This window comes from Lissotriton helveticus, chromosome 1_1, assembly GCF_964261635.1.
Source record: "Lissotriton helveticus chromosome 1_1, aLisHel1.1, whole genome shotgun sequence".
NCBI lineage: Eukaryota > Metazoa > Chordata > Amphibia > Caudata > Salamandridae > Lissotriton > Lissotriton helveticus.
The window spans coordinates 1,484,157,676-1,484,184,182 of record NC_136057.1 but is presented as its reverse complement, the minus strand read 5'-3'; the positions used below and the strand labels follow the sequence as shown (position 1 = coordinate 1,484,184,182).

Here is a 26,507-nt window from a genome sequence, read left to right as displayed (position 1 = left end):
GTCCTTCCGGCTAGGAAGGAGGTGATCCACTCCAGTGCCTTCTCCTGGATGCCGACGTTGCTGAGGCGCTGTACTAGGGTACGGTGGCAGACAGTGTCGAAGGCCGCGGAGAGGTCCAGGAGGATGAGGGCCGCTGTTTCTCCGTTGTCGAGCAGGGCTCGGATGTCATCGGTGGCTGTGATCAGGGCGGTCTCGGTGCTGTGGTTGGCCCGGAAGCCAGACTGCGAGGGGTCGAGGGAACCGTTCGTCTCGAGGAAGGCGGCCAGTTGCATGTTGACGGTCTTCTCGATGACTTTGGCCCGAAACGGGAGCAGCGAGATGGGGCGGTAGTTCTTGAGGTCGGTTGGGTCTGCTGATGGTTTCTTGAGTAGGGTGCTGAGTTCGGCGTGCTTCCAGCTCTCCGGGAAGGTGGCGATGTCGAAGGAGGTGTTGATGATGTCCCGCAGGTGGGGTGCGATGACAGCGTCGGCCTTGTTGAAGACGTGGTGAGGGCAGGGGTCTGTCGGAGATCCGGAGTGGATGGAGTTCATCGTGCGGATGGTGTCTTTGGTGCTGATCGGGGTCCAGGTGCAGAGGGTGGTGGTGGGGGGAGGTGGTTCGGTCGTGGCGTGCGTCGGTTGAGTGCTGAAGCTGTTGTGTATGTCCGCGATCTTGTTGTGGAAGTAGGAGGCGAGGGAGTTGCAGAGGTCTTGCGAAGGGGTGATGTCGTTGTTTCCGGCGTTGGGGTTGGAGAGCTCTTTCACGATGTTGAAGAGTTCCTTGCTGTTGTGTGCGTTGTTGTCCAGTCGTTCCTTGAATGCGGTTTTCTTGGTGGCGTGGATCAGCTGGTGGTGTTTTCGGGTGGCGAGCTTGAGGGCAGTCATGTTGTCCGGTGTTGGGTCTCTGCGCCAGGTTTTCTCGAGTGCTCTGCAGTTCTTCTTGGAGCTCTTGAGTTCGTCGTTAAACCATGGGGCTTTCTTGCTGCCGGGTCTGTTCGGCGGGGTCTTCAGCTGGGCGAGGTCGTCTGCGCAGTCGCTGATCCATTTCGTGAGGTTGGTGGCTGCTTGGCTGGGGTTTGTTGTGCTGGTGGGAGGGTTCTTGTTCAGGGAAGTAGCGAGCTGGTCTGCAGTGATCTTGTTCCAGCTTCTGCGGGGAGCCTGTTGCTGGTGATGGTGGAGCGTGGTCCTCCTGAAGCTGAAGTGGACGCAGCTGTGGTCCGTCCAGTGGAGTCCCGTGGCGTGGCTGAAGGCGGTGTCCTTGCTGGAAGAGAAGATCGGGTCGAGAGTGTGTCCGGCGTAGTGGGTGGGAGTGGTCACTAGTTGCTTGAGTCCGAGGTTGGCGAGGTTGTCTAGCAGGGTGGTGGTGTTGCGGTCGTTGTTGTTCTCCAGGTGGAAGTTGAGGTCCCCGAGGAGGATGTAGTCGGCGGAGAGGAGGGCGTGCGGGCTGATGAAGTCGGCGATGTCCTCGCTGAATTGTGTGCGTGGTCCCGGGGGCCTGTAGATGAGGATGCCTCTGAGGGTGGTCTTGGGGTTGACGTGGATCTGGAAGTGCAGGTGTTCGGCGGGTGCGAGGGTGTCGTCGGTGTTGGTCGTGATGCGGATGGTGTTCCTGTGGATGATGGCGATGCCTCCTCCTGTCTGGTTGGCGCGGTCTCTCCGGGTGATCTTGTAGCCCTCTGGGATGGCGATGGCGATGTCGGGCGCTGAGGAGGCTTTCATCCAGGGTTCCGTGAGGAAGGCGACGTCTGGGTCTGTGGTGTCGAGCAGGTTCCAGAGCTCGACGGCGTGTCTGTGGACGGAGCGGGTGTTGAGCAGGATGCACTTCAGGTGGGTGCTGCTGGAGGTCGGCTTGGTGGGTGCTGGTGTGGCGTGGGTCCGGTTGCAGGTGAACTTGCAGGAGTGGCAGCTGAAGGGTCCGTGGGTGCGTCTCGGTGTGGCTCGGTAACAGCCCGGGGTTCGGCCGGTGTTGAGTGCGTTGAGGTCGGTGGCGTCGTAGGTCCATCGGGTCGGCTTCCGGCGGTGGAGGGCAGGGGTCCTGGCACTGGGCGCGGTCCAGGCGCGGACGGGCGCAGACGGGCTTACCTTTGGCGCACCTTCGGCGCTCAATCGGTGCTCCCGCTGCGCGCGTCCGCTGCACGGTCGCTCTGGGGGCGTCATAAGTGAGGAGCCGGGAGGGCGGGTCAGCTGGGTGGCGGGAGCAGGGCGGCCAATGGGCAGGGGGGGGGGTGGAGACGCCGGGGGGCAGTGGCGGGAAGGAGGGCGGCTCGAGGGAGCGGACAGGAGGTAAGGGGGCAAGGGGTACAGAAGGCAAAAAGGGGGGAGGCAAGTGAGCAAAGGCGAGGGGGGACAGGTTAGGAACCGGGGGGGGAGACAGGAGAAATAACAAGAGGAGGCAAGATACACAGCGGGGGGAATAGGTGAAGATACGAGTGGAGGCAAAAACGGGCGGAAAACGGGAGAAAATACCAGGGGGGCTAGTGGACAGTACAAAGCAGCAGGCGCACAGAAAACACAGGGGGGAAACAGGCATGCCGCAGCAGACAAGCAGCGGTGAAAGCGGGGGTGTGCGAAGGCAGTGCGCGGCACTCAGCAGGGCAGGGTCCTGGCCACGGCGGGCAGGAGCAGCGGAAGTGGGGCAATCTCACCTGGAACAGGCTCGAGCGGTCGCTGCTCACCTCTGTGCACAGTCCCCTTAAGTGAGGAGCCGGGAGGGCGGGTCAGCTGGGTGGCGGGAGCGGGGCGGCCAATGGGCAGGGGGGGGTGGAGACGCCGGGGGGCAGTGGCGGGAAGGAGGGCGGCTCGAGGGAGCGGACAGGAGGTAAGGGGGCAAGGGGTACAGAAGGCAAAAAGGGGGGAGGCAAGTGAGCAAAGGCGAGGGGGGACAGGTTAGGAACCGGGGGGAGACAGGAGAAATAACAAGAGGAGGCAAGATACACAGCGGGGGGAATAGGTGAAGATACGAGTGGAGGCAAAAACGGGCGGAAAACGGGAGAAAATACCAGGGGGGCTAGTGGACAGTACAAAGCAGCAGGCGCACAGAAAACACAGGGGGGAAACAGGCACGCCGCAGCGGTGAAAGCGGGGGTGTGCGAAGGCAGTGCGCGGCACTCAGCAGGGCAGGGTCCTGGCCACGGCGGGCAGGAGCAGCGGAGGTGGGGCAACCTCACCTGGAACAGGCTCGAGCGGTCGGTTTGCTATGATTTTGAGATATATTTTCTAAAGAGGAAGTACCTAACATCCTGGTACCAAATAATGGTAGTCATTTCGTTAAAAAAAAGGGTTTAAGCAAGTATGATATCAAACATGAAAGAACACCACTCTAATTTCGGCTGCTAATGGTTTGGTGTGAGATCAAATATATTCTTCAGGGAAGGGATAAAAACAGAATTAATATCTAAAAATGGATGTTCGAAAATACTTAAGACCAATAATTTGGAGTTACTTGAACACCTCACATTCTGTTAGAGGTTATTCCTACTCAATGAGTGAGAAGCGAGAACCTGTCTTACACCTGTATGGTATGACAGAGGTATGGATGGTCTTTAAATTGAAAATATAATGAAGAACCACTCCAGTGTAGATGAGGGTAAGGTAGCTTGTCAATAGTATGTATAAGGTAAAGATTGATGAGTTATCTACTAGTAAAATAAAAACGATGAAATCGGTGACTGGGTTTAAAAAACAAAATTAACAGTTTGCAGAGGGGAATGTAATGTTTTGTCACCCGTACAGGGCATGCAAGTCTCTTTTACGGCCTTGTTATTAAAAGATCGAGGTGGTGGAAGATAGGAGAGGATGTAAAGTTACAATCCTTTCTAAAGAAACTGATAGTAAAAAAGAATTATTGCATAGGAAGTGATTATTCGATGTGGGAATTGTATTCTGTATAAGTTCTTGTACTTTATTCTGCTAGCAATTTATCAGTTCTGCGTCAAGATGATTTCTGAGAGGTGTTGAATGGAAATTTTTCAACTCCTGGTCTTTCTGGTTAAAATGATGCTGGGACACCACACAATGTTTCTAAAAGGAAATAGTTATGCCTGTCAATTATAAGTATTATTTATTGTATTAAGTTGTATTGCTATTATTAGTTTTGTGCTTTTCTCTTTTCTTTTGTTCTTGTGGAAGTGGAGATGTTGATTGGTGCTTTACCTTTAAGTATGCAATTTTTAGCTACGCATTCTTAGCTTGACATTATGTTCCACATGCTTGGAAGGTTCTACTGTTAGCCAGTGAGTCATTCTGGCTTTGAAGGACTCGCTGAGCCGCAGTTCACGTTTGAGCTCTTTGCCTTATCTGCTACGTGGCCATTGCATAACCATAGGGTAATGCAACAAAATAACCCGAAGGACCTGGGTAGTTCATAGTACGTGACAATCGTGGTCCAATCTGGGAGATCCACTACGTGGATAAGGTTGTAATGAATACACTTATCCTATTTCTTAATAAACCTCAACCCATGTAACTCAAGGATTGGAGTAGGTACTCTTTCTGACCATAACAGAGAATAGTTACGAAAAAACTTTAACATCACACACAGAAGAAACGTATTCGAATGTATACATTTTTATATATTTGAAGGACACCAAATTTAGGTACATTACATACATATACGGTTGCTCCAAGGTGATACATGAAGGAGTGCTGAAGAGAGAAGTGCTCATGCTTGAAGTTTCTGGAGAAGGAAAACCAATTCATTACATAAATTAGCTTATTTACACAATAGCCTGTTGGAAATAACTTTTCATCCAACAAAAGTATGGTCATATCATAACAGAGGTAATTGTATTATTCTCAATTACCCCTTAGTTAAACCAGTGGACAATCCAGGCTGTAGGAAGTGTTGACATTTTGACCCGGCAAGAAGTGAGGGGATGGGGCCAATCAAAGCCTCAAAGGCTGGTCTTCATCAGGACTGGATATCCTTTTCAATTTGGGAAGCAACCTGGAAGAATCATCCAATGCGAAGACAGCAGAATTTAATCATGCACGTTGTGGGGGCTGATTGGCTCCTACCAGGTGGTGGAATTAATCCTTAAGGCAAATGAATGATGCCAGCCTTGAAACGTAAATGTCCCGCGTAACACTGAAGCTAGAGTCAGTTGAAATCCTTACTCGAGCCAAATCGCTAGAGTTGATTTCTAATAAGTATACTGGAAGGCCTACCAAGAGACGTGCTGTGTAGTGTGCTACATGAGTGCTTAAATTCAGTGACTCGATCATCATTAAAGATCCTTTACTATCCCTCTAACCCCAGAGGGATCAATGTATACCACAGTTGTTACTTGCAGTAGATGCCCATGTTCAACTACGGAGGAGTTACCACTGCTTTGATACCTGAACTGCTGAGTATGGTAACATTTAAATTTTTGGAATTCTAATCCACACTGCGTAGTATTGTGCTTTCGGTTCCGGGACCTATGGCACAAGACACATATTTCATTGTTGGCCAGCAGAGCTCCCCCTAAGATGCGCTAATCCCCGTGTCCATAAACAGTTACTGTGAATTCTAAAATGAGGCAATGAGGAGAATGCTGGACACATATTTATCACTTTCTCTTTCAGCCCGGCTCCAAACTGTGTTTGTTTAGGATCAGAACTACTGGAAAGCATGTTCTTTCTTCTACACCTCTACAAATCCAGGCTTGAATTCATGACTTTGTGAATTTCTGAAAATGTTGCTATTTTAAGTACCAGAGAGCAGAGTTTGAGGTCTAAAATCAACCACTTAAGACACATTTTAGCTCACAAATTTCTAGAAGGTGTCTATTTGGGAAATTTTTTAAAATCTGCATTGTTTTTTTTCTGCATTTTGGCTAATAGTGTGCAGCCTTTAGACACACATTTGTTCTGTATTGAAATGAAATATCTTCTGTGACCAGACTAGAGACACCTTGGTGAGAATTCGCTTGGGTGGTTGGAGGACCGAGAATGCCGCATTACGTTCCAGCAGCCCAGCCGGCAGGAAGAGCAGTAGCAGGATCGATCTGCTTGGGCAAAGAGAATAATCCCACCCTGGCCTGTGTTCCGGACTTCACCAGGAGTAAAATTCCTGTGCCGACGAAAAGCCGGCCTGTTCCTGACTTCAAGAAACTGCACGAGTCCTGGAAGGCCAAGTTTCACAAGGTACCCAAGATGGTGTGGAGTGATGGGTAAGGGGGAGGGGTGTGGGGGGCGAGGCCTTCACCCAACACTTGGCTATTTGGGCACAGCTTCCTGTCCGAGTTGAGACCCCATACTGACGAGTTAGCAATTGTTGGTATTTCTGACGCGTATTTTTAATATGAGTTGTGTAATGTGGCAATTTTACTGTCCTTTACATGTTAATTTCACTATACTAAAGTTGAGACTACAATAATTTTTCCATTCCAAATGCTTGCTATGTGTTGGGTTGATGAAATGTTCTTTTGGGCTGGTGCTGCACACATTTGCGCTGGAGGCATGGAATGTGGACTGTGATGTTTATTTGACTCGTTTCTTCTCCAGGGCAAAGCTGTAAGTAAGAAGTCTTGCACACGCCCCTGTCCTTTCAGCCTGACACAAAAGGGAGAACGATTCCAAATCTTGCCCTCAGCTGAACTAGTGACCAGCAATCCCTGGGATGGTTGTCCGGAGGTCCTGCCTGCTGAGCCACCTTCCACTGCAGGCTCACAGAATCTCTGTTCTGGGGGACCACTGAAAGAAATTAGTTTTGAGCAGAACAATGCAAAGAACACATCACCAAAGAAGCCTGAGAACGGTAGGTGGGGCTGAACCAGATAGGACTCATCCTGCTGAACTAGCGATAGTGTCACACTGTTCTTGGGCTCTTAATGTAGAATCATATGCAGGAGTTCGACGTGTATGGAGAATTGGACTACCCAAGTGAGGCATATATATGGGATCGTAGTGCTGGATTATGTAGATTCAGATAGCAGATTATGGCATGTGTAGCTGGGATAGTGCTGTATGAGTGAGGCATGTTTATAAAGGGTCTCTTCAGCCTCTCCCATCTTCACTCTTTTCCCTTGTGGGTTTCACTGGCCAGCTCCTTGAGTTCTTCACCTGCTGACAATTTATTATAAAGGTCTGGTGACGTAAGGGATTGAATATAGGCCTTAATTTTAAGTAGCTGATTGCAGGAGCCAATTGGGATGGGATATGCCTGCCCATCTTGGCCTCTAGTGTTTCATTTGTGCATGAGGTGTTAATGTCCTCACCAGAGGGCACTTCAGCCACACTTAGTTTGCAGCTACTTCTGGGGGCAGATGTAGCATATATATTTTTTTTATTGTAGCGTTCATGGAATTTAGATCATTTTTAATTTCTGGTGGTAAATTTCTCCTTCCTTTTTTTTTTTTTTGTCTTCTTCAGGGCCTGTTGGACAGGACTTCAGGGCTGACCCCAAGGCGCTGGCTACAATCCTGAACAATGTCGGAGTGACTGGTGCCCAGGCCGCGAAACCCAGCCTTCCTCTGAGGGTACCACTACAAGGAAGCAGTCTCTTTGCATTACATGCAGTAACCAAAGCCCCAGTGAGTTCTGCCGCTTTGGAACCAGTGTGTACTAGGGATGGGAGGAAACCTACTGCATGTATTCGACGCTTTCATCGCCCAGAATTACTTGTTACCTCCTTTACCTTCATCTCCTATTCTACACACCCACACATGGAGGTGTATTGACCATTTTAGACCTGTACATGAATGGCCCTGATCCTTTTTTCTAGTCTGGTCTAGTCTAAGGTGTCACCTAGTGTTGCTTCTAGACACACCTGGTTCTAAGGACTGTTTTTTTTTGCTCCCCTTAGCGTTTGAGGCAACTCTTTTTATATTGACATTGTTTTTCGGTTGATGTACAGGACTCATTGCAGTCATTTTCTTTGCAGTCTGGGCGAATGTCTGCATACGGCGCACTGACTCAGCGACCCAGCTTGGCTTTCGGTCCCAAGCCACGCCCCTCCATTCTTGCAGAGCAAGGTACTGTATGACTTTACCTTCACCCACCTGTAACTGTTTAATGACAGCCCTAAATGGGGTGCTTGCAGGGTATGGTGAATTTAGAATCTGGAAGTCTGTTTCTAACTTCCCCTATCTTTGTCTTCCCACCTGATTCTTATTTCCTTGCACTGTTTTCTGCCTGCATAAAGTGCACCTGCATGCCTCCTACACCACCACGCTTCTTACTACCCTGTTTTCTCCTATGCATTTTGCTTCCCCTGTCTGTACAATATTCATCATGAAGATTTTAACAAGCCGGCATTACACTGTAACAAAGGGAATGCCTTGTAGCGGGAAACTGGCTGACTTCATGGTTCATTGTTATCCCTGTCCCTTCTAGAACTCCTAAGATTTCTGTTTTTTTTTCTTTCATTGTGCTCTTTTTATTCTCCAAAACACACAAGCCTTCAGTTGGTGTCCAAGTCTGGAGTGTCATTTGAATTTTTCATCCAGTTTTATTTATGGGTCGTAAGGGCTTCTGACCAGATCTTAAAAACCCCAGTTAAGTGCAAAAGAACCACACAGTGTAGTTATAAAAAAATATGTATTCATTATTAACACTCACTAACACGATACAGTATCTGCTGCCCGGATATATATGCACAATACTTGTCAATAAAATAAACGAGAAGCACAAATACACAGTGGTCCCCAGGGAGAGACCAACCCATATACTAAAATAGTAGAATGCGACCTACGACCTAAGTCGAGAATGGACCCAGAAGACGTAGAAGAGTCCGGTACCCAAGGAACCACCCAAGTTGAGTATCTAGGAACCCCACGGAGGTCGTGTGCAGAGTGGGAACAGGACCGCATACTCAATTCAAGTCAATGGGTAAGCCGCGGTTGCAATTTTTTAAAGAAGGATCCTTCCCAAGCGGACCCTATAGAAGCCCGTGGGAGACGGAATTTGGAAGGTTACCCCACCCGTGGATACCCCAGGAACCTGGATACCTACACCAGGGAAGCTGGGTGCATAGGTGTGAAGTGCCATCGGAAACCGCAGTAGACCACAATGGAGGACTTCAGGAAAGATGCCGCTGGAGAAGAAGACAAAGGAGTCCGGTGGAACCCAAAGGTGGATTCAAGGTGGGAGGTACCTGCAAGCAGAGGGGACAAAGTCTATGCCACTATGCGTGACCAGGAGCACGGAAGGCGAACGCCCACCGATGTCGGAGATGCAGGAGAGTTGATGGTGCCTTTGAAGTGTCAGCTGTATGGACCAGGTGACGCAGAGGAAGACCAGGAGCAGTCCCACGTCGGATGTCAAGAGCCAAGAGGTCAGTGTCCGGCAGGGGCATGAACAAACCTTGGCAACGGCAACCAACATAGTTGTAGCAAAAGGTGCAGTGTCAAGACCAGCAAGGTCCAAGTGACTCTCCACGAGCAGGTAAGTCCGAGAAACCCCGAGCAAGCTGGGGAGCCCACTAGTGTGAAAGAAGACCCTTGAGATGAACCCCGGGACAGAGGCACAGGAGTTGAAAAAGGACCTCTAGCAGCTCACCAACGGATGAAGACCCGCGGTGTAGAGGATGCGATGCAGGAGAAGATCTTGAATGTAGGAAATGTTTGAGGCTGGAGCTTCTTGGAGCCTGAAGATATCTGGAGGAGAGAGCCTATAAGCCTTGGCAACTGCAAGTCGACGCTATGCACAGGGATAATGTTCCAGCGGTTCTAACAAGGGATACTAGCCTAAAACTCGGTGAGAAGAGAGTGCAGGCCTCAAGGGAGTTGCAGAACCACCACCTGTGTTGCTGAACCTTTCAAAGTCCGTTGGAGTCTAGGATCAGCAGACCAGTCAGCTGTCTTGCGGTGCCTGCAGATGCAGGGGAGTGACTCCTTTACTCCAAGGGAGATTCCTACGGGTGTCTTGGAAGTCCACAGGTCCTGTGAAGAACCTATATGGAGCACAGGCACAGATGTTGCAGCAGACTTGCAGGACGACAAGACCAGGAGTAGCAGGAGTCTTCCCAGTTGCATTCTCTGTTCCCACAGAACAGTCCAAAGTGCCCAGATTGTTGAAGTGGAAGGGGGGTTGTTGGATTCTTTAAGCCCTCTTTACTGGGGATGCCATGAAGCCTTTTGACGAATGTAAAGTGGAATTCAAACTTCCTGACCCCATGCGACTCCAATATCACCAGTTATGATACTGGCTGCGGCATCCCTCGGTTCTATCTGGCAGTTATGTGTGCCCATACCTTATTTGAAAAGCTAGAGCGAGCCTATGATTGGTCACGAGGACTAATATCTAACAGCATCTACGTGGCCTAACACCACCCAAGTCAAGTCAAGTCAAGTGATTTATATAGCCCGCTACATACCCAGAGGGTCTCAAGGCGCTTGAGGAGGGGAGGGGGAATTACTTGTCTAATATCCAGGTTTTAAGTTGCTTTCTGAATGTAAGGTGGTTCTGAGTGAGGCGAAGGTGAGTGGGAAGTGAGTTCCAGGTTTTAGCTGCCAGGTAGGAGAAGGATCTGCCTCCCATGGTGGTTTTGTTGATGCGGGGTACAGTTGCCAGGGCTTGGTTGGAGGATCGTAGGAGGCGGGAGGGGGTGTAGAAGGAAAGTCGTGAGTTGAGGCATTCGGGTCCAAGTTCGTAGAGTGCTTTGTGTGCGTGAGTTAGGAGGCGGAAAGTAATTCTCTTGTTAACGGGGAGCCAGTGGAGGTTTTTCAGGTGTCCAGAGATGTGGTCTTTACGCGGGATGTCTAGTATGAGTCTGGCTGAGGCGTTCTGGATGCGTTGGAGTTTTTTTTGGAGTTTTGCGGTGGTACCGGCGTATAGGGTGTTTCCGTAGTCCAGGCGGCTCTTGACCAGTGCATGGGTGACCGTTTTTCTGGTTTCGGTGGGGATCCAGCGAAATGTTTTTTTGAGCATGCGAAGAATATTGAAGCAAGAAGATGAGACGGCGTTGGCTTGTCTGTTCATAGAGAGTGAGGAGTCCAGGATGATACCTAAGTTCCGTGCGTGGTCCGTCGGGACAGGTGCTTTTCCGAGGGCCTCTGGCCACCAAGAGTCGTCCCAGGCGGAGGGGGAGGTACCAAGGATGAGGACTTCAGTTTTGTCGGAGTTCAGTTTTAGACGGCTGTACTTCATCCATTCGGCTACTTCTTTCATTCCTTCGTGAAGGTTGGTTTTGGCGGTGTTAGGGTCTTTGGTGAGTGATAATATTAGTTGAGTGTCATCAGCGTAGGAGATGATGTTGAGGTTATGTTGGCGTGCGATGGCCGCGAGGGGGGTCATGTATACGTTGAAGAGGGTGGGACTGAGTGAGGATCCTTGTGGCACGCCGCAGATGACTTCTGTAGCTTCTGATTTGAATGGTGGGAGGCGGACTCTCTGGGTTCTTCCGACGAGGAACGAGGTGATCCACTCCAGTGCTTTTCCTTGGATTCCGATGTTTCTGAGGCGTTGTATTAAGGTGCTATGACAAACTGTGTCAAAGGCTGCGGAGAGATCGAGGAGGATGAGGGCGACCGTGTCTCCGTTGTCTAGCAGAGTTCGAATGTCGTCAGTTGCTGCGATGAGTGCGGTCTCAGTGCTGTGTTTGGCTCGGAAGCCGGATTGTGAGGGGTCGAGGGATTTGCTGCTTTCGAGGAAGGCGGCGAGCTGGTTGTTGACAGCTTTCTCGATGACTTTGGCCGGGAATGGAAGGAGCAAGATGGGGCGGTAGTTTTTGAGTTCGGTGGGGTCAGCTGTGGGTTTTTTCAGAAGGGCGCTGAGTTCGGCGTGTTTCCAGCTATCTGGGAAGGTGGCGGAGGTGAGGGAGCAGTTGATGACATCTCGGAGGTGGGGTGCGATGATGGAATCTGCTTTGTTGAAGATGTGGTGAGGGCAAGGGTCTGTGGGGGATCCTGAGTGGATGGAGTTCATTAGGCGGATGGTGTCCTCAGTGGAGATTGGGTTCCAGTCATTGAGGATGTTCAAGGGGGGTGGGGGTCCTGCAGAGGGTTGGGTGGGTTGGTCTACGGACCTGTTGTCGAAGCTGTTGTGGATGTCAGCAATCTTGTTGTAGAAGAACGAAGCTAGGGAGTCGCAGAGGGCTTGAGAGGGGGTGATGTCGTTGGAGTTGGCTGAGGGGTTAGTAAATTCCTTGACGATGTTGAATAGTTCCTTGCTGTTGTGGGCGTTGCTATCTAGTCGGTCCTTGAAAGCGGCTTTCTTGGCATTCCTGATCAGTTGGTGGCGTTTTTGAAGGCGTCCTTGGTGCTGTTGGTAGGGTTTTTTTCCAGGCCTTCTCAAGGGAGCGACAGAGTTTCTTAGATTTCTTAAGATCATCGTTGAACCAGGAGGCCTTCATGCTACCTAGTTTGGTATGACGCTTTTTCAGAGGTGCTAAGATGTCGGCGCTGTTGGATAGCCATTGGGTGAGGTTAATGGCTGCTTGGTCGGGGTTTGAGGAGTGGGCAGGGGGATTTTGAAGAAGCGATGAGGCGATCTGGTCGATGGTAATTTTGTTCCAGTTTCTTCGCAGTGTAGGTTGAGGATGGTTGTTTGTTGTGGTCTTGTTGTAGGTGAAGTGAACGCAGCTGTGGTCCGTCCAAAGGAGAGCAGTGGTGTGGCTGAAGGAGACATGTTTGCTGGAGGTGAAGATGGGGTCGAGTGTGTGGCCTGCGATGTGGGTGGGGGTAGTGACAAGTTGTTTAAGTCCGAGGTTGGCGAGATTGTCCAGAAGGGTGGTGGCGCTGTGGTCGTTGTTCTTTTCAAGGTGAAAGTTGAGGTCTCCTAAGAGAATGTAATTCTCGGAGGGGAGGGCGTGTGGGGTGATGAAGTCCGTGATGTCTTCACTGAATTGTGCACGGGGTCCTGGTGGCCTGTAGAGGAGGGTGCCTCTGAGTGTGGTCTTGGGGTCGATGTGGATCTGGAAGTGAAGGTGTTCGGTATTGGCGAGATTGATGTCTGAGCTGGTTGAGATGCGGATGGATTTCTTATGGACGATAGCGATGCCTCCTCCTGTTTGGTCGGTGCGGTCCTTACGGATGATCTTATAGCCTTCCGGGATGGCAATGGTGATGTCAGGGGCTGATGTGGAGTTCATCCATGTTTCTGTTAGGAAGGCGACGTCTGGGGAGATGGTGTCTAGTAGGTTCCAGAGGTCGATGGCGTGCCTGTGGACTGAGCGGGTGTTGAACAGGATGCATTGTAGGTGGTTGGAGTCGGATATCTGTTTTGTGTTGTTCGTGGTGAAGTCGAGCTTGCAGGAGTAGCATGTGAAGGGTCCATGGGTGTGTCCAGGAGCGGCTTGGGCGCAGTTGGGGAGTCGGCCGGGGTTAAGGGCTAGGAGGGTAGAGGCGTTGTATGTAATGAGGGCGGGCTGGGCATTGCACGGACCAGGGGGTCTGGCGCTGGGCGCGGTCCAGGCGCGGACGGGCGTAGACGGGCTTACCTTTGGCGCACCTTCGGCGTGGCCGGAGCGCGTGGACGCTGCGCGTGTGGACATCTGACATAAATGGAGAGTGGAGGGGGCGGAGCGTGGGAGGGGCAGCTGGGAGGCGGTAGCGGGGAGGCGGGCCAGGTGAAAAGCACAACAAAAAGATGGTGGGGTAGCTAGAAAGCAAAACCGGGTGGGCGCAATGCAAAGCCTGTTAACGTGGAATGCACAGAACTAACAGCGTGCTCACTCAGTGTGTCCCGGTGAGAGCGCTTACAAATTAAATCAAGCTGCGCTCCAGAGCGTTCTTTAAATAAACAGTACAGTGATTTTAAAGCGCTGCCTATAAGTACTGCACAGAGCGCTATAATTAGGTCGGATCAACGATACCAAACACTGCAGGCGAGTCACGAGCTGTGGGCGCTGCACTAGGCTGGAGTCAGGGAGCGTGGGGGAGCGGCCGTTCAGGACGATGTCCAGGCGGTCACCCAGGAAGAAATAACACATAAACAATCGGAGACATTGTTGCGGGACATACCCAAAACCTACCACAGTCTCTCCCTTTGTGAGACTGCATATAAATTGAGGTTTTATTGATACTATACACCAGCCCATCTTTCCACCATCTATTTGGATGTTTCCCCCCTTTGCTGGCGTTGTGGGGAGGGTGAGCGGGGCTTTTGTCACATCTGGTGGGCCTGCAGAGTGATTGCCATGTACTGGAAGGAGATACTGGGCCATATTAAAGACATTGTAGGCTACCCACTTCCCCTCTCCTATCCTCCGATTAACCTGGGCATTCGACCCTCCACTCTGGGCGCAATGACCTATGTGAACCAGACACTCATCAGTTACCGTCTTTTATCAGCACTGCAACTTCTACCACTCGTGTGGAAATAGGTAGCCCCACCCTCCTTCGCTCAATGGTTCACCCGCGTGTTGCTCCTTTTGGCAATGTAACAAATATCCCATAATCTAGCTAACACAGAGACAAAATTCTAGAATCTGAGGAAGCCCTTGATCCACTACCTTATGCATATAGATTTACCTGCTTTAACCCCGCGAAACTCCAGACACTTCAGCTCTTTAAATGAAATCACATTTAATGCCCTTCCTTACTGTAGGGAACCCTGTTAGGTCAACTGAACCCCTGCTCTCTTTCCTGCTGAGGGATTTTACCGCCCTTACCTAGACCCGCCCTCCGACAGATTAAAACCCGTACTTCTTATGTTTGTTTCTGTTCCTTAGGTTTTTTTGCTGCTGTTTTTCTTTGAATCTGTGTACAACGCCTTGAGATGTCATCAGACAATAAGGGTCCTATGTATAGCCATAGTTATGCAATTATGTAGTTCTGATTGTGGCAGCTGACATCGCTGCTCTGATGTTCTGCCAAGACCCCCTCTTGTCTTTAAGTTTCCTTGCTGACATTGTCATGTACATGTTTTGTCCTTTTGATGAACATAAAAAGAACTTTAGTTTAATAAAAAAGACCTATCAGTAAAAATAAGGGTAAACATCAATGACTGGCTCTTCCTTTTCCCAACCTAGAGCAGTCTGTGGAAAGAGGGTGGTGGGCCAAGGTTATCAACCTTGCTTCAGGCTCTATCTTCAACAGGTGGGCAGTAGAGAAAGTTCTAAACCACCATCGAAAAGAAGCTTAGGTTATCTCTGACCATGAGCCCTGGACTTCAGATTAGTCAACAGAATGATAAAGAAATGCAGGCTTGTTATCTTGCAGCAGAGAACACCCTGCGTTCTGAAAGGGGTTTGGCCTTGCAGAATTACACTTTTCGACATAACTGCATCTATATTGTTAGCCAACCATAACTGAAAGTTATTTGAGATATGAAGTCTCGATTTGAGCATTCCATTCCTCCATTGTGCATGAAATCTGCCTTGTTCATCTCCTTCAAGTGCATGACTGTGGCAGCTTCTCCCTTAAGGCAGTAGGTCAACATAGCTTACAAATTAGCAGATGGTTGAAAGCATCCTTTAAAGGGGCATGCTCTAGTCCTTGGAGCTGAAGAGCTAGTTGTTTGCGTTATGTTTCCTTTGATGCACCCCGAAAGCATTGGTTGTTTAGTGCTTGTGGTTGGAAGTAATAATTGTTCTATATGAAAACCCCTCTTGTCACAGAATTTCTGGGTACCTTTCTGTTTGGTAATCTTGCACTGATTAAGAAATCCTACTGGATAAAGATTACTCTTCTCCGCTCAAGAGGGAGCGGACATGATGAAGCATGCCGCTCACCAGGAGTGTGAGGGTTTCATGTCCTAGTAGATAGGAATTCCCGTTGGCAGCACACCATATTGTTAAAATCTAATTGACCATATATTGTGGTCACTGCTGTCTTCCAGCAACATTATACCTTTTGGTTTACACAGTCACTTTTAGGAGGATGTATAACCTACCCATACAATAATTCTTGCACCGTCTAGTTTGGATAGGTACAATGGAGACAACATCATGGGGTGAATGCTATTTTGGAAACAAGACTTGGAAGTAGCGGTTGTATCTGATGTATCCATGAAGGACTGTGTAGCCCATCTGGTTCATCTGACAGTCCACAGGTGTTGATGCCAGCATAGACCACGGTAAAATTAAGGAGTTGGATCTTAAGCAGTCAGTGTGGTTCTGAGAGCCCTAATATCTTTGAAACATGAGCAACCTGTACTCATTTATACAGATAAGAATAGACCACCAGAAACCCAGGTACTTCAAACAATGGGGGTTTCCAGTAGTCTACTTGTTTGTTGTTGCAAACAATATAAATTATCTATATTTAGTATCGGGTTTCCAATCAAAACTTCTCTAGAGGAATGTCTCATTAATCTCCTTGGTCCCTAGACAGTATAGGTAATGTGAAGTAATAAATATAGAGCAAGAATCGGTTCTATATTATCTGTCTAGACGGACAGTGTTTAATAACAAGTATTTTTGTATAGACAACAATCCTAATGGTATCAAGTGGGACACGGCCTGTGTCCAACTACCACAACAGGACAAGTGTGACATACAGACAAGGTGTCGATTTAGGCAAGAGGAAAAAATCTGCATACAAATCACATTTGGCAGATTGATGATTCATGAATACACTATTGTGACTATATATATATATATATATATATATATATATATATATATATATATATATATATATATATATATAGTGTAGTGTAACATATAGTGCGAGGTGTCGACGACGTTTCGATCCTTATTAAAATGGTAGGATCATCTTTAGGACATTGTAATTCATCCCTTAAGTGCAATTCTAATATCATATCATAAAATCAAGCCCAACAGTGTGAGGGGAAACAACACAATAGGGGAAGAAAAGAGGGAGGGAAGGGAGATAAACCCAGGGGATTAATGTTATATATACAAACATACGTATATTGCAGGCATGCCTAGACATTTCTAATACCCATTGGTTGTTACTTGTCTGAAAACTTAGAGCACAGTATAGTGCATGTAAATCAGCCCCATTTAGCTGCATACTTTGCACTTTCTAAAATAGTGGTATAAGAACCACGTCACGGACAAGGAATAGGCCTAGGGCCTAGGGAATCGCTGGGGCTACACTGAGCTAACAAGAGTTAGGAAGCAGGAGGCCCACGGGAGGCATGTGCAGTGTCTACACACACACACACACACACGCGAGTTACCATAGGGATACAACGGGAACGAAAGAATTAGAAACTAGTTATTTTAGGACACTTCCGGATGGACTAGGAGAAAGCTACTGAAAACTAGGACCCTAGGATAGTCAATACCCACACGAGCATCGGAGTATTCGCGTTACCTCACCCACAGGAGCCGGGTGCATAGGTGTCAAAGTGTGTCGGGTTTCTTCGCTGAATCCTATGGAGACCTGTGAAAGGATGCTGCAGGCGACCAGGAGAGAAGTTTCCGGTTGGATCCAGGGGCAGATTGAGGATGAAGAGTACCTGAAAGCAGAGGGGACAGAGTCTGGGTCACTAGCCAGTGACCAGGAAGGAACCAAGCGATGTCGTGAATCAATCAGGTGATGTCGTGAAGCTTGACTCTGCAGCCACGTGGACCAGGAGGCGTCAACGACGACCAGAAGCAGGATGCGGACTGTCCCACGAAGGATCTCGCTGTTGGCTGCGTCGGCTTCCGGATTGGAGTCAACAGGCCTTGGCAAATGCAACCCACGCAGGAATCGAATATTCGCTTCGGGTTAGACCAGCAAGGTCTAGGGGGCTTCTCCTTTGCAGGGAAGCAGGGGCCCACCTGGAGCAACCAGGCAGGCGGTTCAAATTCAAAGGTTCGTCGTCACAGAGGCTACTAGCCAACGGGCAAGTAACCGGACAGGCGCGTCGAGTGCAAAAACACTGGCAGGCCCCACGCGGCACTCGTGGAGTGTGGAGGGCTGTGCGTCGGTGTAGAAGGTACTCTGGTCTGGGGCTTCTCAATCCCCAATGCACAACTTCGAGGGTGCCTCAGAAGCTGCACAAGTAGCAAAGAGCAGGTTATTCAAGATGGTCGGTCCCACGTCTCTCATCGCCTCCACGGGTCTCAGCTTTGCTGTGGCTGTGGATCGGGGTCAAAGAAGTCTGGCTCTTGTTGGACTCTGTGCTCGGGCTCCGGCGGGAGTGTCGACAAAGTAAACTGCAGATCGCTGGATGGTGCCTGTTTGCACAGGGTGGTCGCTCCTTGACCACAAGGGAGATTCTTCAGTCTTCTAGTTGCAATAGAATGTCGAAGGTCCAGAGTTTTGTTTCAAGTTTCAGTTCAGGATTAATCTAAAGTCTCTTGACTCAGCTCCTACCTATACACCAATCTGAGGGGCTGGATTACCTGCTAGGTCCCTCCTATGGGTGGGACCAGGGAAGGGGGTGGTTACACCCCTTTCCCTTTGTCCAGTTTCGCGCCAGAGCTGGGGCTGGAGTGCCCCAGCAACTGGTTTGAACCGGGCTATGCATGGGACACCTTGTTGTGCCCCAGGCAGTGTCTCATTTCATTCAGCCCTCCCTGCCCCAATACACTATTGCCTGTCTGGGGTGGGGTGGTGCTAGCACCTCCCAAGATAGGAAACCTATTGTCCAAGCCTCCCTCGCTGAAAGGACTCCCAGCAGCAGGAGGTCAGACTTGTGTCTGTGGCAGCAGCATCCATCTTGTGATGCTGAGGCTCTGGTTAACTTTAACCGGGATTAACAGGAACAACATGTCTTCTCCCTCTAGAAGGTTGGAATGCTACCCCATCGCCAGAACTGGCGAGGGGGTAGTATTCCAAAGCGTATAACACCTTACACAACATGTTTTGATAATGAGCCAGAGTTAGCATTTAACCGCGAGGATTATAATGCACTTAAGAGTATATGATATGGCGATATCCTAGAACAGCTATAAGGACATGGTTCCGAAAGCTGCAGACAGGCTCAGCTCATGCTAGAGCCTCATCTCACATAAAACCAAGCACTCTGCCCTCAGGATTGTTAAGGCCTGCCATAGGAGTGACTTATAGGTGCATATGTGTCTAGATAGAAGGTTAGATATAGGAATAATATATCTAAGCAAGGGAGGATTACACGACCTTGCCCCAGCTGAGTGATCAGCCAGTTGTGTCAATCTCGAGGGCCAGCCAGGGGTATGCTGCAGCCCCTGGTAGGCCTTGGATGCACCTATGCCCTGGGTACCTATGGTACACTATACAGGGGCTCACAAGATGACACAACTTCCAATTGGTGATGTACCTAAAGTACATGGAGTCCATTTTGCAGTGAGAGCAGATAGCCTGGGGCCATGATTAGCAGGATCCCAGGCCAACTAAGTCGAAAACCAGCTAAACACTAGGCAAAAAATTTGGGGTAACCATAGTCAGATATCCATCCTCCTACAGATATGACTAGTACACTGTAGATTCCTCTACAAACAGTGCCAGCTTTCTAGGCTTCAAGGCAAATCAATTCATAGCAACCAGGCATTGAGTTTAGTTTTTGAAGCCCTCTATCACTTGTACGTAAACCTGCTCCACCGAGAAGGTGTGCTACGTCTTCAGATGAAAAACTTCCTGAATTCTTGCAAACGAAAAAGGAGGCGTTTGGTATCATGAAGACAAAAAACAAATAGATGACAGACAGAATGCAGAGCAAATAAAACATTTACCCCAATCAATAAATCTGGATTAAACCTATCCTTCTTTTGCTTACCATACCACCCCAGTTTAGACCCAGCCATATTCAAATCAGCCTTGACCCTGCTCAAGCCCTAACTGCCAAGATGGGTCCTCCCTGGAGCGGAAACGAGCATCACCCCTCATCAGCTAAGCTAGCTTGAATCCAGTGACAATGAGCCCTGGACCCATGTCTGGGCATACCCAGCGCACATAGGGCGAGAAAGCAAAAGAGACACAGATGATGGACAGAATGCAGAGCAAATCAAACATTCACGTCTGTCCACCGTCTCGCCCCTCCCCCTCCCCCGGTCAATCGATCTGGCTATGCTAAAAAAAACTATGGATTTAGGCCAAGATCTATGTACATTTCCCAGCATTCCTCTTTCATATTTCTTTTGGCAAGTGTGCATAGCTGCTGGCTGTCTCCTTGGGGCTGTCAGCCCAAGAAGCATTACCCCAGCCTTTTCTCTCACCTCATTGATCCCTACTACTCCCTTGTGTTGAGGTTCCTCTTTGTTTAGTTTGCTACTGTGAACTGTATACCCTGTAGCCAATTGTCTGATTCTTTTTTAGGTCTTTAGGTCTTTTTTAGGTCTCGGATGTAAGCAGTGCATGCGCTGCTCTCGTCATACGAGGCTTTTTGGAATCTATACGATTCCAAAAGCCTTGTCTCAGCTCCGCCTTCAGGTGTGATTTGTGCTCATCGTTTAGCTTCGCGAATTATGCCAAAGACAGTGCAATGATTTCACTGAAGGCATGTCACTCACGGTTTGTTGCCACCCTGTCTCCTTTGATCCCCGTCCACCGGGATTGGATCGTTTACAGGCGGATTTACACTCTTTCCTTTAAAGGACTCGAAGCACTATTTTTCACTCATTTGCAGTGCCGCCGTCCACACGCCGGACAGCCTCTCCTGCTTCAGCCCCCACCCTCGCAAAATGTGGAATTCTGCTGCTTACTTTAAACTTTTCAGCACGGCACCCATTTCATGAGCGCCGTGCTGTTTCTATATTTATTAGCCTCTCCTGGTTCAGCCCCGCCCCAGCCTCGCAAAATGTAGAATTCTACTGCTTACTTTAAACTATTCAGTGCAGCGCCCATTTCATTAGCACCGTGCTGATTCTATTTTTTTGTGTGACCGCTCCTCACGTAATGGCAGAGCCGAGTCATGAGCTCTTCACAGCACAGATTGTCTGCCTTTCAGTGCCCCGCTCAGGACTCAGCAGTGCCATTATTTAATGTATCCACTTTAACCCTATCCATGCTGCCGTCGGCCATTGGCAGGATCTACGAGACGTCCGCAACATGGAGGAGGCACAACAATTTCAGAGCCCAGAGACTAACTTTGCTACCAAGGAGGCATCCGGAGCTCAAAGTGGATACATTGAAATAATGGCACAGCTGAAGTCAAGGTGGCTAATACTGCCCCCAACTCAATGGGGCTTGTATGATTAGCTTTAAAAGGATGAATAGCTGGTTTGGCCCTAGTGGGGATTGACTATGTGATCCGTAGAGCAGGTGAACAGCCCACAGAGCTAGCTCCGTGTTTTATTGGAGCAGAATGAGACAGACAGCAGGGATGAAGGACCAGCTCGACCTGGTGGGATGCAGAGTTCGACAATGACGGCTCCGAGGTGACAGGAGAGAGATTTACAGAGGTGAATATATCTGCAGAACGACAGAGCTCGAGACCAGGGAACCCAGGAGGAATCCGAGTCGGTAGCTGGGGCTGTGCACGCAGCATAGTGCCTGCAGAAACTGAAACCAGCTGGTGATAAATCTAATAACTCCACTCTGGATGACGACGGGTGCATTCTGAGTCTGCAGGCGAGGGGAGCTGTAGCGGAGCATGAGAGAGCACCGTCGCATACGCCAGACTGACTGGGTGGTGGTGGACCCGGTGTCTGACTCACGACGGGAGTGATCTCCCTGCCCTGCCTGGCAAACTGTTTGCCTGGCTGTTCGTCCCCTGCCTGCGGCCACCAGGACACCAGAGGAAGCTGACGCCTTGCTGTGGGGTGGATGGTCGTTCCCCCCTCCCCCCCTTTGTATCCAACACCCAGCTGTATCAGGAACAGACAGACCGACTGGTCTGCAAACGCTAGCGAAGATCGTCTTTGCCGAAGCGACAGCTAAAAAAAGGTATTTGCTTTGCCCCACGCGTTTTATTGGAAAAGTGCACATTCTGCCCCACTCGTTTTGTTTTACAAAACCTCTGTTGCTCAAAATGGCGGGGGTCATAAACTGAGCACCTAATCCCCTCCTGTACCGCCTGAGCCCACGAGGCCCCTCAGCAGCCCCTCTTAAGATAACAAAAAACTGAGATAAGACTCCCCTTGGTATGCAAGTTCCTGCGCCGGCCGAATAGATTCTGAAACTACTCTCCCCTGCTCTGATATCAGTAACAACCAAAAGAGGACTAATGAGCCCTTTACTTGGCGGCCATATTTAGACTTCCTTCTCCTATTGGCGGCCATCATGGACTAGTCTTTCGGATTACTCTTGACTATCGGTTCCACAGACTCTACATAGCCCTGTACTCAAATCATTAAGCGATTAAGTGTTTGCCTTTTATTACAGTATTATACTATTATTTTACTACTGGTACTTTTACACTGTATGTAACCTACACCTATTTCACTTATTACTGCAGTTTCTATTTTATTTTATTTTATTATTACTGGCTTCCTACATTGTATGCATTGCTATCACATTACTATCGTATATTCTAGTGTTCTATTTGTTATTGCTGCAATTTGTATGCACATTTATGGGATTCAGTAACTCATTAGTAGTTTAGCCCTATTTTAGCCTGTATTTTATATGCGGCAAGCTGCACATATCTCACCTCTATCCCCATCATTCACTGTCCGCTACCGCATTTATTTATTTGTTGGTTTTTCGATGTAAGCTACGTCACGATATTGCACTGATTATTACTACCTCATTCAATTCGCTCTGTCATGTAAGCTGCACCCAGCCACTTTCTACGCCTAGACTACACTGCTGTTACCTCGTACATTCTAATATGTAACTTGGCTTCCACCTAATCGGTCCTACCTCTCATAGTTGGTTACACGGTGTAAGCCGACTGCTACCTCGTATATAGGATACATTTGGTAAGATGCACCTACGCACGGTCTGTTCGGGGATCACACTGACTTCTACCTCTTATATCTTTGATCACTCACTAGTGTCTTCCTTGGCCCTGTAACTAGCGGCTGACAGTTTGTACTATCGTCCTATTTCCTACACCTAACACCACAGCCTCTCTAAAATGGAGCTCAACGGCAAGCACACTTTTAGAATTAACTACCCCTCCACTCCTCTCTCCAAAAATGCCACTAAACGTTTTAAACACAACTTCTTGAGGTCGCACCCTGAAACACCCTTTGCCGACACTTACTTCTCATCGGGCAATGGAGCCCTGAATACTGATATCATCTTCCACACCTCACGCAGAGGCCAATGGAGAAAAACTTTCCTATCCCTACTCACAGTCTCCACCACCAGGAAAACAACTCATGGCCTAATTCTCACCATCACACCTTCCCACCTCTTCCCTGGCAGGTCTACCATTACTATCTACAATAACGGGATTGTCCTAATCCAATCCACGGACAAGAACCTGGAATTACTAGACAACCTGTTCCCCAAGTTCAAAGAGCACCTCTCCAAGCTGCGGACCCCCACCCAGAACTCCGCCAGCACTATCACCCCTGACGTCGCAGCCACCACCTACTACACTTCTACCCCCAGCACCCCAGTAAATGGCCCACCTGCTGTTAACGCTCCCCACTCCCCAAGGACAGTCACAAATATCTCCACCGCACATACTAGCAGCCCCTCTAACATGACCCTTCTTATCCCCACCCATACCCCCTCCATCCCTCTCCCCCCGGACAGAACGTCCCCCACCCACAACACACCACCATCTGAACAAGCCACCGCCCAAAGTTTATCCACCCCCCCTCCCATCCCCCTCACGACAGACACCTCTCCCTCCCCATCTCCCTCTCCACTCCCACCCACGAGTCTCTCACACCTGACACAACAACTCCCACCCACAACACGCCTACATCTGCACACACCATCACTCGGAGTTTATCCACCCATCCCCCCCACGGCAGACACCTCTCCCTTCCCTGCTCCCTCCCCACTCCCACTCACAACTCTATCTCCTCCCAACAAAAGATACAGAACATACTTCCTCCCTTATCTTAGCATCCCCCTCTCTCCCACCTCCTATTCTCAACCCTCACTACCCTCCTGTCTCCCCCACTGTCTTCAGCCTTCACTCACTCTTCTACTCACCAGCACCGTCTCCCACTGAAGTCACTACCTATGCTTCCCACCCACCGCCTGCCTCACCTCCACCACCCACACCCCTCGCCCACAAACACGTCCACACCTTGAATACCATCCCACTCATTAGCACCGCGGAACCCCTCAACAACGCTAGTATACCCCCCCCCGATACCCTGCCTGCTCTCCAGCTCACTACTCCACCACTCACCAACGGCTCTCTCCACCAACACCTTCCCCAATGACCCTCCTGACCTGACTTTATCCACCCTCCAACAAGTCAAAGAGGAAATCCTACAAATCAAAAAAGACGTCCACGCAATCAAAGACCTTCTCTCCTCACAGCCCAGTCTACCTCCCACCATCCCACTACCCTACAAACGACGCACCCTCCCTACATACCCTCGCCCCCGACGACACCAGCAATGCCTACTATCCCCGTTCGCAATAATTCCCACCACCCCCGTCGTGTTCTCAACCCCTTGTCGGACCGCGACCTATGCTCTCTCCTACGCTCTTATGGCCCAGGTCCGGTAAAAGACTTTTCCAACTCTCACATCCCCATACCCACAATTCTTACAAACCCTCTGAGGCTCCCAACACTCAACAACAGAGGCTCCGTCCCTAACAACCTCAGAAAAGTTCCCCTCACACTAGAAAGCACGACCACCCTTCTCTCTCCCAAACTCAAATGCATCCTACTAAACTGCAGATCGGCCCAGAGACATTCCTCCGACATCGCGGATCTCGTCTCAGATAGGGAGCTGGACCTAGCCATTCTAACGGAAACGTGGCTCACTGAAGCCTCTACCCCGATTATGGACATACTAGTCCCCCCCAATTATCACATCATTAGGCTGGACAGGTCTCCTGGCAAGACGGGCGGGGGAATTGCATGCATTTTTAGGAGCAACCTCTCCGTTACTCAAGTCACCTCCCCCTCCCTTTCCTCCTGTGAACTCCTCGGCCTCGACATCACCAGTGAGGGCAAACAAGTCTGTGCTTTACATCTCATCTATCACCCGCCTGGTGACAATCTCATATTCACCCAACAATTCATGGACCTGATCACTTCCAATGCCGGTCGGCAGACCACTCAAGTCTACCTGGGTGACTTCAATCTCCACTGGAACGATCAGAAAGACACCGTGGTGAATAGTCTCAAAACTTTCCTCAATGCGCTTGACCTCACCCAACTATGCGATAAACCAACACACGACAAAGGCGCGATACTCGATCTCATCATTGCCAAAGAGAACGCTATTCAACTGGAGGCGATTCTACCCTGCGATTGGTCAGATCACCACATTATCACCTTCTTTATCAACGAAAAAGTTAAACCTAACCCTACTCAACCAATCAAATCCAAAACATGGAAAAGGGATTTGAAGAATCTTAACCCCTCCACCCTACCTCCCCACATCGGCAACCTCCTACTTCCCCCTTCAGGTGCCTCAGATGTTCAATCACTGACTGACCACTACCTTGACTCTATGAATACAATAGTCAATGAAGTCGCCCCTCTGCAACTGAAGAGTCTCCACCAAAATTTCTAACCCCTGGTATGATGACAGACTCAATGACGAAAGGCGTAATATGCGAATGGCAGAGCGCACCTGGAGATCGGACCCTTCAGCACTGCATCTCAAAAAGCTTAAGAACAAGAGAAATGCCTACTTTAGGAAAATAAAGCGCACAAAGTCGGACTTCTTCAGCCGCCAGTTGGACCAAGCGAAGAACAGGCCAAGAAAGCTGTTCGAGCTAATCAAGACCCAAACAATCAAACAGCACAACAAATGACACCCCACACTGTGAAGCCTTCTCTGCTTTCTTTAAACTAAAGACTGACAACATAAGAAATGACCTCATCATGGATGTAAGCCGATACCCCAACCACACCAGAATGGCAGACACTCAACCTAAAAACAAGGCATCCTGGCAGTACTTCGATACCTATTCGGAAGAAGCAATACACAAACTGCTCTGCACCTTGAAGCCCTCTAATCACCTCACAGACCCTCTACCTGCTAATGCTGTAGAAGACTTTATCCCCTTGCTCCTCCCTCTCTGGACCAAGATCATCAACAGCTCTTTGCAACAAGGCCTCATTCCAGACTCCCTTAAGGTGGGGCAAGTCACGCCTATACTCAAGAAACCTACAGCTGATCCGTCTGACCTAAACAACTATCGGCCCATCACCAATATCCCCACCCTGGCCAAACTGCTGGAGAAATGTGTCCAACTCCAACTAACAAAACACATTGATCAATTTGACCTCCTCAACCCTCATCAATCAGGCTTCAGAGCGAAACATAGCACTGAAACAGCTATGACACACATAATTGATGACGCCCTCCAAATTCTGGATCGCAATGAGTCCTGCCTCCTCATCCTTCTTGACCTCTCGTCTGCATTTGACACGGTCAAACATGAGAACTTGCTGGAGCTGCTAAGTACTAGAATGGGGCTATCGGGAACTGTTCTCAAGTGGTTTTCGTCCTTCCTTCACAACCGGTCTCAGAGGTTCAAGATCGACAATGTGCTATCTACACCTGTGCCTGCAGATCTAGGTGTTCCACAAGGATCCACCCTCTCCCCTACACTGTTCAACCTCGTTATGGAACCGCTCGCCACCTTGCTTCAAGCATCCAATGTTCAATTCCATATGTACGCCGATGACACACAACTCTATCTAAAGTTACAATCCCCGGAAGATATCAAACATCTGAATTCCACGCTT

At 49.3% G+C, this 26,507-nt stretch overlaps 1 protein-coding gene across 2 annotated transcripts in view; it reads left to right on the top strand.

Annotated features, from left to right (window-relative positions):
- TROAP (trophinin associated protein) overlaps nt 1-26,507 on the top strand; it is a 337,695-nt gene that overhangs the window by 27,180 nt on the left and 284,008 nt on the right. For both annotated transcript variants that reach the window (XM_078658425.1, XM_078658415.1), the window contains exons 2-5: nt 5,861-6,104; nt 6,465-6,717; nt 7,332-7,492; nt 7,843-7,933. In XM_078658425.1, coding sequence (XP_078514551.1) covers nt 5,910-6,104; nt 6,465-6,717; nt 7,332-7,492; nt 7,843-7,933 — 700 coding nt within the window. In that variant the 5' untranslated portion in view covers nt 5,861-5,909. The remainder of the gene's footprint in view (nt 1-5,860; nt 6,105-6,464; nt 6,718-7,331; nt 7,493-7,842; nt 7,934-26,507) is intronic.